The following is an 18,112-nucleotide window of genomic DNA, read 5'->3' as shown; positions in this document are numbered from 1 at the left end:
ACGCATTCACAATGCCGAAAAACCGTTCAAATGTGATCAATGTGACTATGCAAGTAAGCGAAAGGGTGATTTGGCCAGGCATGAACGCATTCACAATGCCGAAAAAGCTTTCTGATGTGATCTTTGTGACTATGCCAGTACAAGAAGATTAGTTTCATCACACATCAACATCCAAAACACCACTCAGTAATTTAAAACTTTGTAAGGAGATTTATTTAAATGTATTGTTCAACGCGTTTTAATTTTCTTAATAAATATTAATGTTATTGACCACTCTTATTAATATACATATGCTTTGCACCTTTTGGAAGGTGACCAGTTGAGACTTAAGCCGGTGTAAAGGAAATTAAACCCGCGATTTTATATCTGATCCAACAAAACAGCTTCATGACTTTGCATACATTTGCAAATTTATTGACGTAGTGGGTATCCTAAAACTAAGTAGTTTTAGAATTCATACACTCCGCCATAGAACCCCGATGAACTATTTTTAAGGCAAATTATTCATTAAAGTTTTATGAGAATTTCTTAAAGTTAAGTTGGAGTACTTAAAGGAAAATTGGAGGTAACATAACATTATTCCTTAAAGGGATAGAACCAAGTTTTTTCATCTAGTATAAACTGCATTTGGTTACATATAAAAAAGTATGCCTAAAATTATGTGGTGTACGTGAAAAGTCTGAAAAAAGATTTTAATTACGGAAAAAGAACGTTATAAGTTTAAAAATTTAAACTATACATGGGCAACCGCCAACTTGTTTATCCCCGTTGTTTCGTCACAACGGGATGCGATCCTATTGGTCGGGAAAAAACTGAAATGCTTCCACCGACTTTAGCTTCTGCAGTACGATTTTTGTTACTTTTTGTACTGGGGAAGCAGCGCATATTTGAGACGTTTGTAAACATAATTCTCAATTTTCATATTTATTATCCTTTGTTCTCGTAACTCTTGGTTACGTTGTAGAGTAAGAATGATAGCGATTTGTCAAAATTGTCACAGGTAATGTCCAAAACACCACATTTTTACCCTATTTTAGCAAAGGCTTAGCTCCATATATAATAATGGTATGGCTTTATTTTAGCCTAATGGCTCTAATCTAAGCTTCAACACATTTTTATTTGTAATTAAACATTGTAAAACTACTACTTTGAACACCAAAATTACAGTGAAACTATTTACCTTCCTTTATAACTCTCAAAGCATCCGTATCGAAATGAAAAATATTAATATAGCGAAATCCGCGAAAATGCAGAATAGTATGAAAACTACTTTTAGGAGTAAATCTACCATATTTCCGTGTGAGAGGAGGGTAGTGGGGGTTAAACTATCAATATATATATATTTTTGAAAACGTAATTTTAGGTTCTATCTGATTTAAAAAAATGAAAGCTTTTCATTAGTGGTCAAAAGATTGATTCTATCCCTTTAAAAGAACGGTATTTTTCTAAATATATATGGTAAAATATTAAAAATGACTAAATTATCTCTTATTACAGTATGATAATTAGCATTTAATTAGTCTTAAAAACAATGAAGGACTGCTGCGCTACCCGCCATTGGTTTAGTGGTGTCTGCTAAATCGAACCACTCACCACTACGGGATTGGTTGAATTCTCACACGCCGAGAGAGATAAGGGGTAAGAGGTTAGATTTAGCAGACGCCACTAAATCAATGGCGGATGGCCAGGCTGGGAAATAGCACACTTCCTCTGGTCCAAACCCAGTTTATTAATTGCTTGGACTAGTTTTTAAATTCAAGAAGTGGGGGTTACTGGTCCTCGGGACCAGTTTATTAATTGCAAATCTATTGGAGAGCAAAGGCTGGGACCAGTCCGGAGACCAGTAAATGATTTCAGCCACAAGGGGGTCACTGGTCCAAAGGACTAGTTTAAAAAATATCCTTATTTCCCAGCCTGCGGATGGCGCAGTAGCCATAGACATTAGAATGGTCCTGAGTCTAGCTCTAGAGATAACTCAGATAAGTATTGTATTTTCTAAATGCCACTCCAATAACAAAAATATTACTACCTCCAAGCCCGAAGCTGGGAAACTTACCTCTCTCAGGCTGTCTGCTAGTCATTCTAATTATGGCGCGAAAAGCGGTCGCCGGTCAACGAGACAACGAACATCGTAGACAGAAGCCCTTAAATGTGTATTACTAAAATTATTAATCCTTAGCACTAGAAATACTATTAATAAGAGAAGAAACTCTTTCTCCAACAAGAGCAAAAGTCATTAGTTACTAGTAACAAGAAAACTTTTCAGTTAGACGATAAAGGGCTTGACTTTTAGCCTTGAATGATTGGTTTAATCAGCTTTTTTGACGGGTAAAAGAGGACAAGTAGGATGGATTCATTGAAAGATTGTGTTGTTACGATGAAACCTTTAAGCTGGTAAGTAGTAAAAATGTTTCGGAAATTTGAAGAATACCTCAAGAGGTTTAAGGGAACTGCCCTGGCAAAACCTAACCTAAGTTGATCTAATCCGGCCTAACTAACCAAACACAATGTAAAACAGGATTAAATTTTTTGGCCCATCTATCTTAGAAAGGCCAAATGGGCCAGGGAATCAAGAAAAGATTTGCTTTGTGAATACTTTATTGTACAAAAAGGGAAACTTTAGCCTGAGTTGATTGAAAAAAGACAGTTACTATGGGAGCTAATTCTAACAACCAAATACGTGAAATCTCGTACGCTTCTCGCGAAACCAGAATCAAAGATGAAATTATAAGTCGCGAAATCATTGAAACTAAACTTGAAAAAAAGATCTCTAAATTAATTAGAAATTCATTTTTCTCCATTCCTTTGCTTGTTTTTCAAAGAATGTTCCATGTCTTCATTCAAAGTTTAATTTTAGGGAAGAAATGTGTCGTCACAAACTGTCTTTACGCAACGCCTATATGAATTTGGTCAATTTTCAAAGGAATATTCAAAGACAGGTATATGAGAAAATATTGTTCTACCGCGTGAAGTTTAAAATTACGATGAAAATTTTAGGAAATGGATGAGAATGATGGTTTCTTAAGCAAAGATGATAAAATGAAGAAACTGAGGAGTAAGGTGATAATTGACAAAACGAGAACACTTACAAAATATTATTTCCATAGAAAAAGCATTGCAAGGAAACCTGATGGGAAAAACGAAACTAGGGGTGCTTTCGCCATTGTCTGGAGTTCAATGCTCATCAGCCATTAAATGGCTGATGAGCATTGAACTTTTGTAAATGTCCTGCCAATGAAAAATTTCACTCTCATTGGCTAGAAGTTTAGTGGATGAAGCTCCCTTGTTTTCATCATCATTAAAAAATTAGGATCAACAATTTTCTTTAAAGGACATTGGTTTCCTCTCTCTCTCTCTTGTTTGTCCTGAAGGTCCCATGGAAATCAGCTTTTGTAATGGAATCTTATTTGAATTTTTCAGTTTGACGTTTTAATTTCAAACGTGAGAAAAGAGAGGATGGAAAATGAGTTAACTATTAATGAGCAACGAGGTAAAATTGACAGGCTCAATAAGGTCAGAGAAGAATTGAAAAACAAAGTCAAAGATCTCAGGGTGCACAACTTTGTTCATTTGATGAAAACGCAAATATGAGGTTGGTTTGGTCCCGATTCGCCGCCCATCCATTTCGCCGCCACTTCATTTCGGAGTCGTCGCATTTCGCCGCTTTTTTGTGATTAGACTTTAATATTTTAAGAAGTAGGGTATAAGAATATCGTGCTTGTTATTTCGCGTCTCAAATGGCTTCTCAAACGCTGCTGGCCCATTGGGCCGAACCCCATTAGACCGAATGTCCCATTGAACCGCATCCCGTTGGACCGAATATAGCCAAATAATTTGTTGGAAAAGGCCCCCTTTTCCTACGTAAGGACCTCAATGAAAATAAAAATATTATGGAAAATCGGTTATCCTAACCTAACCTAACCTAACCTGACCTAACCTAACCTAACCTAACCTAACCTAATACATCCAAATATATTTGAATTAATTAAAGTTCTGAAGGAAGAAGAAGTCAAGGTAGTGGACGATTTGAAACTTCTTCGGAATGGAAGGATTATCCGTAGGCGTGATCCAACTTACAGCCAACTGGACAAGCGTCTTGTCGAGCTCAAGTTAAGATTTGAAAGTTCAGATTTAACTTGGATTGAATATCTAAACGCGGCTAGTCATCTTGTAAAACATAAGTATTTTACCTTTGGTTTTACATTTATGTCAAAATGAAGTTTTTTATGAATATGGTATATTAGAAAATCTCATCTTAATAAGTCCCGTTTGGCGGCGAAATGAAAAGCGGCGAATCGGAACTTCTTGGCGGCGAAATGAAAAGCGGCGAATCGGGACTGGACCATGAGGTTAGGTATTAGCAATAATCATTAATCATTGTTAATTGTTTAAAAAATTAGGAGAAAAAAGTAATTCAAAACGTTAAAAATGTATCAGTGAAAGTTGAACCAGTTGATTATGATTCAGAGCCAAAAGTTGAACCAGTTGATTATGATTCAGAGCCAAAAGTTGAACCAGTTGATTATGATTCAGAGCCAGATAGCCAAGCATTATCCCTACCAGTTGCGGAACAGCAACAACCTCAACCTCAAAATGAAAGGTATTGCAAGAGAAAAAAAGGTGTATTGATTTTGTTGTTTACACATGTTTTTTATCATAAATTATCTCTGTAGTTCGGAAGGAGTCCCTACTGAGGACCGGAACCACAAGCAGCCTGGTGCGTAAATTTTTATTTATGTAGAAATATTGTAGGTCTCCCCAAGTCACTTATGTTGGGTGCATAATCCTTTCAACCACTTATTTCTGTAAGATCTTTGAGTTAAAATGTTGGAAAGTGTTAATTGGCCTCATTTTCAGCATTAGCCCAAAAACTCACCCCTTGGTCCAAATAATTGGTTTCTTTTCAACTTTCATCTGTTTTAAAGATAATCACTATTGTAAATGAGCTTGATTATATAAGGAAATAAGAGGAGAATTAATGGATAATCTCATTTGAAAGATGGACATTTTCCAACTTTGCTAAGGGGAAATAGTTTGACCCTATGTGCCCACAACAAGGCTTGCATTGGTTTGGAGAGAAAGCAACTACTTCTTTTCTTTAATAGTGTGCGCCTTCATATGCCCCTGCATTCCTTATTTTTTCATGTGCGCTTGCAGAACAAAGCCTTTTTTATGTTAATTTATAAACTACGCGTGAATATTACTAAGAAAAAATACACGTGATTCTTTGAAAAGTGGGCGGATACTAATTAAGGGGTGTGACACGAGCTCCGTCCACATCTCATAGAATCATCGCGGTTTCCTTGTGTCGAATCAATAATTTCCAGACGTTACATTTCCTGAATGAAATGTAGTTTTGCTTTGTGTAGGTAAATCCAAGAAAAATCAAAATATTGAAGATAAAAGAGGAGTAGAACATCGCTCTAAAATTCGTGCTAGAGAACAAAGCTTCAAATGTGATCAGTGTGACTACGGCAGCAAGCAGAAGCGTGATTTGATCAAACATAAACGAATTCACAGTGCTGAAAGACCTTTCAAGTGTGATCATTGTGACTATTCAACCAGACTGAAAACTAATTTGATCGTGCATCAGCGAGTTCACAGTGTTGAAAAACCTTTTAAATGTGATCAGTGTGAATATGCCTTCGCGCAGAAGTATCTTCTGATCGCACACAAGAGCATTCATAGTGGTGAGAAACCCTTCAAATGTGATCAATGTGACTTTTCTACCCTGTGGAAGTATAATTTGATCGGACATAAACGGATTCACAGCGGTGAAAAACACTTCTCATGCCATCAATGTGACTATCAATGCACGCGGAAGACTAGTTTGATCACGCATCAAAGCATTCATAGTGATGGAAAACCATTCAAATGTGATCAGTGTGAATATGCTAGCGCGAGCAAGAATTTTTTGATTAAACATAAACGATCTCACAGTTCTGAAAAACCTTTCAAATGTGATCAGTGTGAATTTTCTAGCACGAGCAAGAATGCTTTGATTAAACATAAACGCTCTCACAGTTCTGAAAAAATCTTCAAATGCGATCAGTGTGACTATTCCAGCAAGAACAAGTGTCACCTTATTTGCCATCGACGCATTCACAGTGGTGAAAAACCCTTTATATGTGATCAGTGTGATTATAAATGTGCGCAGAAGAGTAGTTTGATTTTACATCAACGTTTTCATAGTGGCGAAAAACCATTCAAATGTGATCAGTGTGAATATGCCAGCACGCGGAAGTGTCATTTGGCCTCGCATAAACGCGTTCATAGTGGTTAAAAACCATTAAAGGTTTAACATTGTGAAGATGTATCATCACACCAACGTAGAAAGCTCATGGACGAATAGAATGGATTTGAAGGACTGGTAAAGAGTAGAATCGAGGAATGTTTTTATTGTAAGACCTATTTGTATAATGAAAAATTTCCAATCATTGTAAAAATCGAAATAAATTGAGATTTCGCTATTGAATGAAACGATGTTGCTTTGACAAATTCCCAGTATCATTTCCGTTGCACGCACTATTTCGGGCAACATTTTGTTCATGGTGTGATAAAAATTGCGGCCGACATTGATTATAACCCGAAAACTTTGTTAGCTTTCATTTCAGGTAGATTACATAACTGTAATTAGACATAGCTGTCTAATTACCTATGAAATCTATGTTTATTTTGATATTTAAAATCATTGAAAACTATCACGGAGTTGTAATGGATGATACCATTATCGAATCTTCAATTACAAGTTAATTCTGAAATAATGTAAATTGTTTTCTTGATATTCTGTTTTTATTGTTTTATTGTAAATGAATTTTTATGAATATTAAAATCTATAAAATCTGCTTTAAATGATATCGGTTTTCAGATGGTAATTTCAATTCAGGTAAGTTACCTAACCTTTGGGGGGCAACATCATACATAATTACATATAAACAAATGAAAACGTTTATGCGAGTCCAACCAGATCCTATGCTCTACATTCTGATTTGATGGTCTGCTAGTGGTTCAAAGGAAATAGTTTAAATTGATTAATTAACTAATTTTTTAAAAGATATCACCAAAAGGGAACGAGATTTAGATATAACCCATTATGTCTTGAAGATATAGCATTTAGTTTTGGAATACCACATGTTGTTCACTTTTACTACATTTTATATCTAATTTAATTTATAATGTTTAATTTTGGAGTTTGAAGGTAAAATATTGATAATTTAATAAATTATCCATTATATATTTCTACTTTTGCAATTAAAGCGCTTAAAAATAATAATTTGTTGTTTAAGTCTGAATTTAGTTTTGACAATTTTCCTGTCACGAGTAGAGCAAAATTTTGGTCCACGATAGTCTACAATCTACATCACGCTGACCAGGACGACCGCCTTATTTCTACGTTATTAATCACGTAGTCTTGATCTACAGTTCTACACACAGTTTTCAAGGTCTGCTACGTTCTGGCTAATTGACGCCTTTATGAGACATACCTCATGCGATTGATTGAGCCGTTGATAAGATAATTCATTATAATAACATTAAGAGTATTCATTATAAATAGTGTTGAAGGTTTAATTATAATTAATCAAATATTCTAGTTTAATATAACAAATAACGTAATCAAAGGGCGGGAAAAGCTGACTGGGTTTGGTATTGAAATAATTTGTGTTTCATTTTGCTAGTTTGCTCAAAGGTCTGAAACTATTTTTACGTCGCGAGTCCGGCAGAATTTAATTTCTTTTTTCCGAGCAAGTTTGCGTCGTTGAGTGCGTGATCGAGTGGGCTATGGTTTTTGAAAACTGCTGTCGCATATTTCTCGATGACGGTGATTGAAACTTGAAAGGCCGTCAATTTGCCAGAACGCAAAAACCATTTGCAAAACCACTGTGGCCAAACTAGCGCAGAAAACCGAACGGAAATTTCTGCCGGACTCGCGCTAAGGCTGAGAATTAAGAAATGAGGATTTTTAAAGTGGACATTTTTCCAGAGCCACCACCTTATTTCTCACATTCTCAGCCTGCTGAGTCTAGAGATTAGTCAGATAAGTATTGCATTATCTTCGCCAACATTATTAATACTGTTGGCAAAGGTTTTATCTAAATTCCACTCCAATAATAAAAATAATACCACCTCCAAGCCCGAGACTGGGAAACTTAGCTGTCTGCTAGTCATTCTTATCTTATTATTGCCCGAAAAGCGGTCAACATCGACAAACAAAGAAAGTAGACGGAAGCCTTTGAATGCGCATTACTAAAATTACTAATGCTTAGTACTAGAAATACTATTAGTAAAAGAAGAAACTCTTTCTCCAACTAGAGCAAAACAAGTAGTAGATGCAAAACCATTCAGTTAGACGATATAGGGCTTGACTTATAGCCTTGCCTTGAATGATTGGTTTAATCTGATTCTTTGGCGTGTAAAAGAGGACAAGTAGGATGTATTCGTTGAAAGATTGTGTTGTTACGTTGAAGCCTTTAAGCTGGTAAGTAATAAAAATATTTCGAACTTGAAGAATGCCTCAAGAGGTTTAATGTAACTGGCCTGGCGAAACCTTATCTAAGCTGACCTAATCCGGGCTAACATGAAACAGGTTTCAGTTCTTTGATCCATCTATCTTAGAATGGCCAAATGGGCCAGAGAAATGAAAATCGTTAAATTAATTAGAAATCACGAACTCTTCAAAAAACACGTCATGATGTACATTCCCTCACTAATCACGTCGTGATGTACATTCCCTCACTAATCACGTCGTGATGTACATTCCCTCACTAATCACGTCGTGATGTACATTCCCTCACTAATCACGTCGTGATGTACATTCCCTCACTAATCACGTCGTGATGTACATTCCCTCACTAATCACGTCGTGATGTACATTCCCTCACTAATCACGTCGTGATGTACATTCCCTCACTAATCACGTCGTCATGTACATTCCCTCACTAATCACGTCGTGATGTACATTCCCTCACTAATCACGTCGTGATGTACATTCCCTCACTAATCACGTCGTGATGTACATTCCCTCACTAATCACGTCGTGATGTACATTCCCTCACTAATCACGTCGTGATGTACATTCCCTCACTAATCACGTCGTGATGTACATTCCCTCACTAATCACGTCGTGATGTACATTCCCTCACTAATCACGTCGTGATGTACATTCCCTCACTAATCACGTCGTCATGTACATTCCCTCACTAATCACGTCGTGATGTACATTCCCTCACTAATCACGTCGTCATGTACATTCCCTCACTAATCACGTCGTGATGTACATTCCCTCACTAATCACGTCGTGATGTACATTCCCTCACTAATCACGTCGTGATGTACATTCCCTCACTAATCACGTCGTGATGTACATTCCCTCACTAATCACGTCGTGATGTACATTCCCTCACTAATCACGTCATGATGTACATTCCCTCACTAATCACGTCATGATGTACATTCCCTCACTAATCACGTCGTGATGTACATTCCCTCACTAATCACGTCGTGATGTACATTCCCTCACTAATCACGTCATGATGTACATTCCCTCACTAATCACGTCATGATGTACATTCCCTCACTAATCACGTCATGATGTACATTCCCTCACTAATCACGTCATGATGTACATTCCCTCACTAATCACGTCGTGATGTACATTCCCTCACTAATCACGTCGTGATGTACATTCCCTCACTAATCACGTCGTGATGTACATTCCCTCACTAATCACGTCGTGATGTACATTCCCTCACTAATCACGTCGTGATGTACATTCCCTCACTAATCACGTCGTGATGTACATTCCCTCACTAATCACGTCGTGATGTACATTCCCTCACTAATCACGTCATGATGTACATTCCCTCACTAATCACGTCGTGATGTACATTCCCTCACTAATCACGTCATGATGTACATTCCCTCACTAATCACGTCGTGATGTACATTCCCTCACTAATCACGTCGTGATGTACATTCCCTCACTAATCACGTCGTGATGTACATTCCCTCACTAATCACGTCATGATGTACATTCCCTCACTAATCACGTCGTGATGTACATTCCCTCACTAATCACGTCATGATGTACATTCCCTCACTAATCACGTCGTGATGTACATTCCCTCACTAGTCACGTCGTGATGTACATTCCCTCACTAATCACGTCGTGATGTACATTCCCTCACTAATCACGTCGTGATGTACATTCCCTCACTAATCACGTCGTGATGTACATTCCCTCACTAATCACGTCGTGATGTACATTCCCTCACTAATCACGTCATGATGTACATTCCCTCACTAATCACGTCGTGATGTACATTCCCTCACTAATCCCGTCGTGATGTACATTCCCTCACTAATCCCGTCGTGATGTACATTCCTCACTAATCCCGTCGTGATGTACATTCCCTCACTAATCACGTCGTGATGTACATTCCCTCACTAATCACGTCATGATGTACATTCCCTCACTAATCACGTCGTGATGTACATTCCCTCACTAATCCCGTCGTGATGTACATTCCCTCACTAATCCCGTCGTGATGTACATTCCTCACTAATCCCGTCGTGGTGTACATTCCCTCACTAATCCCTTCGTGATGTACATTCCCTCACTAATCACGTCGTGATGTACATTCCCTCACTAATCACGTCGTGATGTACATTCCCTCACTAATCACGTCGTGATGTACATTCCCTCACTAATCACGTCGTGATGTACATTCCCTCACTAATCACGTCCTGATGTACATTCCCTCACTAATCACGTCGTGATGTACATTCCCTCACTAATCACGTCGTGATGTACATTCCCTCACTAATCACGTCCTGATGTACATTCCCTCACTAATCACGTCGTGATGTACATTCCCTCACTAATCACGTCATGATGTACATTCCCTCACTAATCACGTCGTGATGTACATTCCCTCACTAATCACGTCGTGATGTACATTCCCTCACTAATCACGTCGTGATGTACATTCCCTCACTAATCACGTCGTGATGTACATTCCCTCACTAATCACGTCGTGGTGTACATTCCCTCACTAATCACGTCGTGGTGTACATTCCCTCACTAATCACGTCGTGGTGTACATTCCCTCACTAATCACGTCGTGGTGTACATTCCCTCACTAATCACGTCGTGATGTACATTCCCTCACTAATCACGTCGTGATGTACATTCCCTCACTAATCACGTCGTGATGTACATTCCCTCACTAATCACGTCGTGATGTACATTCCCTCACTAATCACGTCGTGATGTACATTCCCTCACTAATCACGTCGTGGTGTACATTCCCTCACTAATCACGTCGTGGTGTACATTCCCTCACTAATCACGTCGTGGTGTACATTCCCTCACTAATCACGTCGTGGTGTACATTCCCTCACTAATCACGTCGTGATGTACATTCCCTCACTAATCACGTCGTGATGTACATTCCCTCACTAATCACGTCGTGATGTACATTCCCTCACTAATCACGTCGTGATGTACATTCCCTCACTAATCACGTCGTGATGTACATTCCCTCACTAATCACGTCGTGATGTACATTCCCTCACTAATCACGTCGTGATGTACATTCCCTCACTAATCACGTCGTGATGTACATTCCCTCACTAATCACGTCGTGATGTACATTCCCTCACTAATCACGTCGTGATGTACATTCCCTCACTAATCACGTCGTGATGTACATTCCCTCACTAATCACGTCGTGATGTACATTCCCTCACTAATCACGTCGTGATGTACATTCCCTCACTAATCACGTCGTGATGTACATTCCCTCACTAATCACGTCGTGATGTACATTCCCTCACTAATCACGTCGTGATGTACATTCCCTCACTAATCACGTCGTGATGTACATTCCCTCACTAATCACGTCGTGATGTACATTCCCTCACTAATCACGTCGTGATGTACATTCCCTCACTAATCCCGTCGTGATGTACATTCCCTCACTAATCACGTCGTGATGTACATTCCCTCATTAAACACAGTTCAACGACATTTTATGAGTGTTAAATATAAAAAATATTTTATTAAAATTTATCTGATTAGTTTTAACATGTATTAATTCAGTCGGAATTTGTAACAATGCTCTCCCACTAATCAAACCTTTCGGCCTTGGGCCTGTTTGTCTGGCGTGCGGCACTGTGAATTCTTATTAGTTTAAAATATCAACATTTTTCTCCATTCTTTAGCTTGTTTTTCAAAAAATGTTTCAATGTTTAATTTTAGGAAAGAAATGTGTCGCCATAAACTGTCTTTACGCAAAGCCTATATGAATTTGGTCGATTCTCAAAGAGTTGTTCTCGGAGAGGTATTTGAGCAAATATTGTTCTACCGCGTGAAATTAATAAAAACTGCTGTTTGTTTTAGGAAATGGATAAAGATGATTGTTTCTTAAGCAAAGATGATAAAATGAAGAAACTGAGGAACAAGGTACTATTTGACAAAACGAGAAAACTTCCCAAATATTGTTCCCATAGAAAAAACATTACGAGGAAATGTAACATAAAACATGCTTGAGCGAAAGCGCCTAGTTTTCCTGTCCCCTATGAAGTCTTTATGAGATTCAAAATAACATTGTCTACCGCCATTAAATGGCGGTTGAACATTGAACGTTTGTAAATGTCCTGCCAATGATAAATTTCACTCTCATTGGCTAGAAGTTTAGAGGATAAAGCTCCCTTGTTTTAAGCATCATTGAAAATGAGGTTTATCAATGTTCTTTAAACGACATTGGTTTCCCCTCTCTCTTTTTTGTCCTCAAAGTCCCATGGAAATCAGCTATAGTAATGGAATCTTAATTAAATTTTTTAGTTTGACGTTTTAATTTCAAACGTGAGAAAGGAGAGAATGGAAAATGAATTAACTATTAATGAGCAAGGAGATAAAATTGACAGGCTCAATAAGGTCAGAGAAGAATTGAAAAACAAAGTCAAAGATCTCAAGGTACGCGACATTGTTCATTTGATGAAAACGAAAGATGAGATTAGATTTTAGGAATATTCATTAATCATTGTTAATTGTTTAAAAATTAGGAGAAAAATGAAACTGTTCAAAAGGCTAACGATGTATCAGTGAAAGTTGAACCAGTTGATTATGATTCAGAGCCAAAAGTTGAACCAGTTGATAATGATTCAGAGCCAGATAGCCAAGCATTATCCCTACCAGTTGCGGAACAGCAACAACCTCAATCTCAAAATGAAAGGTTTGCAAGTGAAAAAAAGGTGTATTTTATTGTTTTATTTTATCATAATTTTAATTGTATAGCTCGGAAGGAGTCCCTACTGAGGACCGGAACCACAACCAGCCTGGTGTGTAAATTTTTATTTTAGTAGAAATATTGTAAGACCCCCCAAGTCACTTGCTGGGTGCACAATAATTTGAACCCCCCACGGATAAGCTACAACTTTCCCCAACGAGTTTTACGGCAATTTCTAAAAGCCTTATTAGTCAGTGGTGATGGTATGAAGTTGGCCAAACACATTGTGGAACCTTAAAGAATGTGCATTATACGTAATTTTTACCTCTCCGAGTGACGTATGTCACGGAGAGGTATTACACCGGCCGTGTCTGTCTGTCTGTGTGTCTGTCTGTCTGTCTGTCTGTCTGTCAGACCCCACGTGACCGCGTTCGCAGTTTGCGTATCGGAGCAAACAAATACCCGATTTCCGGAACGCGTTCGCGGTTCACGGAAATTTGGCCATTCATCTACCAACACCAGTCTTTACTAACTGGCTTCTAAGGACCACAATCTGCTAGTTTTTGTCCATCCCACATGGACACTAGTCTGTACTTGCTAGCTTCCAAGCACAACCATCTTCTGTTCTTCGTCAATTTCACCTTGACACCAGCTTCTATGCACCACCATCTTCTGTTCTTCGTCAGTTCCACTTTGACACCAGCTTCTATGCACCACCATCTTCAGGTCTTTGTCCATTCCACATGGACGCCAGTCAGTCCATTCTGGCTTCTTTTCCTTCGTCATCGTTTGGTTTCAAGATATACGCGGCGATCGGCTAGGGTTACGAGAAACGTCTAGCCTCCCAATGGCAGGGCTTCCACCATCGGTTCACGCGAATGCGTTTTTATCTATTATTATAATGGAAACTAATCGTATATACCCCAAAATTTGAAGAAAGCGGGCAGGAGGGGGCACCCTTAGGGTTCGAAAATTACGGTAATTTTGGAAAATGGTAAATTACGCGGTAATTTACCGCGTAAATTACCGTTCTTGGTAATTTACGAAAATTCAAAAATAAATTATATTGATCGTTTCTAAGCTAAATATTGAAAAATACCACTTGAACATAGCTATACCTTTCAAAGCATAGTGTCGTACATTATTTAAATACCGAGTTTTGATGTTTGCAGTTCACATATTACTTTTGAACAGCTACATCCACTTTCTTCTTCTTACCCATTTTTTGAATTATTGCTATTTCACGTTTTTAGAACAAAATTCTAGAGATGGGCCGATACCAGTTTAAACCTATATATCGGTACCGATACAGATATTGGTATCGGCCCATCTCTACAAAATTCTAACAACTACAGGGTTTCCTGCTGACGCAAAGGAACTCGACGACAAGAATAGACCAGAAAATAAAATTTCATTTCCTTAATCAAGTTTTTTCCACGCTTACTGTTCGATTTCTATGACTTACTCATGTCTCATGAAAAGAAATAAGTGTGCATGCGCGGCTAGAGCAAAATATGGAGCTTTTAGACCATTTTCCAAGAGAAAGACATGAGAATTCGGTGGTAAATTACCATCGTGGTAATTTACGACGGTAAATTACCACGGTAATTACCAGGGTAATTACCGTTTTCGTAATTTACCCGGGAAAATCGTAAATTACAGTTACCCTGGTAAATTACCGTGTAAATTACGATGGTAATTTACCGATTTTGAACCCTAGGCACCCTTCACTTTAAACGTCAATATTAGCAAAGTTTCGAAAGATAATAGGAACAACTTTATTTTAAACGATTTAACTATTTTTAAAGTTATTTACTGGCGATTAAAATAATTAATATCATTTATATTTAATTAATTATTTAAGATAAACTTATTTCTACGTACTGACACAAGTGAGAGTTAATATAGAACGAGTAATGAAGATTGCATCTGAATCGAAACACTACACGCATATCAAAGTTAATATAAAGCGAGTAGGATGAAAAGATCTCTTACAAAACGATAACATTTTCTTTTTGCAGAATATTAAATGGAAATACTTAAATATTTTTCGGCATTACGATTCTTTTAGTAGTTGTGTAGCTATAAAGCTCTGTTTCATCTCAATATTCCAAGAACATCTTTTGATATTAACATTTAAAATTTGGTGTTTACTTTTTAATTCATCTTTACTACATTTATATATAGTGTAAACGTAACTTTTAGCTTCATTAAATAATAAGGATGTTAATACTTCATCTCTCCATACGTGTTGAAACGACTGGGTCAATGAGATAAGATAACCTAGATCTTAACCATAATTGACCTTGTTTCATGTCCTCTTATAGGAGGTCTTAACGGTTCAGAGTGAGCCGAAAGTTAAATACACATTTAAATGATAGATATTAGGTCCTCATTAGAATTATTGAGGATACGCAGGAAATTATTAAACGCTTTAAACTAAATGATCATGGCAATATCTCGCCGATTAGAACTATGTATTTCCGGTTTGTCTCATTGGCTGGCGGATCTGTGTTTGGAAAGTAAATTCGTCTCGGCTCGGAGAGGTTTATTTTGGTTTCCCAACTTGTTATGTATTGAACTGATTTGCATAATTTGATGGCTTAACGTACAAGAATGAAATTCATTCGACCCCTGTTGGCGAAAGTAGGGAATGTGATTTTATTTCTGAACTCTACTGCTGATGCCAATCACAAAGATCAAGACATCGGTCCAAATAGCAACTAGTTCAAATTTTCCAACAGTCTTTTGAGGATCGACAGAGCATGCTGGGAAATAACTTATGATAATCTGATTGAGCTAAGATGGCACAGAGAAAGGCTTTAAAATATTATAATGGCAAAAGCAATAAAGCTCAAATACTTATTTCTGTGAAATATTTGAGTTAAATGTTGGGAAGTGTAAATTCGCCTCATTTTCAGCTTTAGCCCAAAAACTCGCCCCTAGGTCCAAATATAAGTGTGCTTGCAGAATACAGAATTTTTAATGTTAATTTGTGGACTACGCGTGATTATTACTTAGAAAAAATTGATGCGTTTCTGAGAATCTTTCACTCCTAGTCCCCACTGTGTGTGAAAAAGGGCGGATACTTTAGAAGGCTCGCAACTAATTAAGGGGTGTGATACGAGCTCCGTCCACATCTCATAGAATCATCGCGCTTTCCAGATGTTACATGATTTTTTCTTTATGAAATGTATTTTTTGATTTGTGTAGGTAAACCCAAGGAAAAACATAATATTGAAGATAAAAGAGTTGTTGAACTTCGCTTCAAAATTCATAATAGAGAACAAATCTTCAAATGTGATCAGTGTGAATTTTCCAGCACACAGAAAAGTAATTTGATCAAGCACAAACTCATTCACTTTGGGGGAAAAGGAAGACCCTTCAAATGTGATCAGTGTGATTATGCCAGCAAGCTGGAGAGTAATTTGATCGCGCATGAACGCATTCATAGCGGAGAATTACCCTTCAAATGTGATCAGTGTGAATATGCCTGCACACGGAAGCATTATCTTATCGCGCATAAAAGCACGATGCATATTGAAACACCCTTCAAATGCGAGCATTGTGACTTTAGTAGTGTGTGGAAGCATTGTTTCATTAGACATCAACGTCTTTACCATGGTGTAAATCCCTTCAGATGTGATCAGTGTGAATTTGTAACCACAGAGAGTGGTCATTTGATCAGTCATCAGATCAGTCATCAGCGCATTCGCAGTAGTGAAAAACCATTCAAATGCGATCAGTGTGACTTTGCTTGTACTCGGAAGTATGATTTGGAAATACATCAAAGCATTCACAGGGGGGAAAGACCCTTCAAATGTGATCTCTGTGACTTTGCAAGTACTCGGAAGTATGATTTGAACAAACATGAACGCATACACGATGATGAAAAATCCTTCAAATGTGATCAGTGTGACTTTGCAAGTATTCGTAAGATTGGTTTGATCAGACATAAACGCGTACACGGTGATGAAAAATCCTTCAAATGTGATCAGTGTGACTTTGCAAGTATTCGTAAGAATGGTTTGATCAGACATAAACGCATTCATGGTGATGAAACACCATTCAAATGTGAGCATTGTGAATATGCAACCACACAGAGGAGTAGTTTGAACATACATCAACGCATTCACAGTGGTGAAAACCCCTCCAAATGGGATGAGAGTGAATACGTTATCGCGTGGAAGAGCTTATTGATCAAACGTCCACGCATTCACAGTGGTGAAAAACCCTTCAAATGCGATCGGTGTGGCTATGCATGCACGCATAGGGCTCATTTGATCAATCATCAGCGCATTCACAGTGGTGAAAAACCATAATAAACCATTCAAATGTGAATAGTGACCTATGTTAGCGCGTGGAAGTCCTTATTGATCACACATCAACGAATTCATGGTGGTGAAAAACTTCGTAAGTGATCATTGTGATTTTAGGTGAGCTGAAAGAGTAGTTTTATCAGACTCGTCAACGCGTTCACAGTAGGGAAAACCCTTCTTATGTGATCATTGTGATTTTGCCAGCAAACCCTTCGCACGTGATCGCAATAAATATTCAAAACCACTGACCATAACTAAATTTTCAAAAGAATTCTAAATGCCAATGTATAATCTTCATTATAGGTTAATACTACGAAATTTTTAACTTTTTAATTTTTTTACTTACTCTGATTTTATTATAAGTGAATTTTAATTGTTTGAGTTTCATTTTTAGAAAGAAAGTTAGTTGTAGGCCTACAAGCCTTTAATATTGTAACGAGTATTAAAATTAATAAATCTGTTCAAATGATATCAATTTTCAGTTGGTAATTCAATTGAAGTGCGTAGCCTTGTCATACTGAGATAAATATGGCCTATATTCATTTCATTTGGCAATATCATATC

At 37.6% G+C, this 18,112-nt stretch overlaps 3 protein-coding genes across 3 annotated transcripts; all 3 read left to right on the top strand.

Moving 5' to 3' along the window:
* Nucleotides 1-385: 385 nt before the first annotated feature.
* Nucleotides 386-4,259, top strand: LOC149621282 (uncharacterized). The gene is made up of 4 exons (XM_089855273.1): nt 386-2,394; nt 2,858-2,939; nt 2,998-3,060; nt 3,421-4,259. The coding sequence occupies exons 1-4, from the start codon at nt 2,348-2,350 to the stop codon at nt 3,589-3,591; spliced, it is 363 nt and encodes a 120-aa protein (XP_089711399.1). The 5' UTR covers nt 386-2,347; the 3' UTR covers nt 3,592-4,259.
* On the top strand, nt 4,043-17,749 carry LOC149621280 (uncharacterized). Its single transcript, XM_089854743.1, has 5 exons — nt 4,043-4,109; nt 4,264-4,349; nt 4,401-4,600; nt 4,674-4,717; nt 16,443-17,749. Exons 1-5 carry the CDS (start codon nt 4,043-4,045, stop codon nt 17,549-17,551), a joined length of 1,506 nt encoding a protein of 501 aa, XP_089710869.1. The 3' UTR covers nt 17,552-17,749.
* Nucleotides 8,213-13,349, top strand: LOC149621281 (uncharacterized). Its single transcript, XM_089855947.1, has 6 exons — nt 8,213-8,476; nt 12,260-12,341; nt 12,401-12,463; nt 12,845-12,976; nt 13,066-13,235; nt 13,298-13,349. Exons 1-6 carry the CDS (start codon nt 8,430-8,432, stop codon nt 13,347-13,349), a joined length of 546 nt encoding a protein of 181 aa, XP_089712073.1. The 5' UTR covers nt 8,213-8,429.
* Nucleotides 17,750-18,112: the final 363 nt, after the last annotated feature.

This window comes from Phalangium opilio, unplaced genomic scaffold (genome assembly GCF_054372755.1).
Source record: "Phalangium opilio isolate 3A_F unplaced genomic scaffold, DU_Popi_V2 ptg000209l_1, whole genome shotgun sequence".
Taxonomy (NCBI): Eukaryota; Metazoa; Arthropoda; class Arachnida; order Opiliones; family Phalangiidae; genus Phalangium; species Phalangium opilio.
Note: the sequence above shows the minus strand (reverse complement) of the source record. Positions and strands in the feature narration are given on the sequence as shown.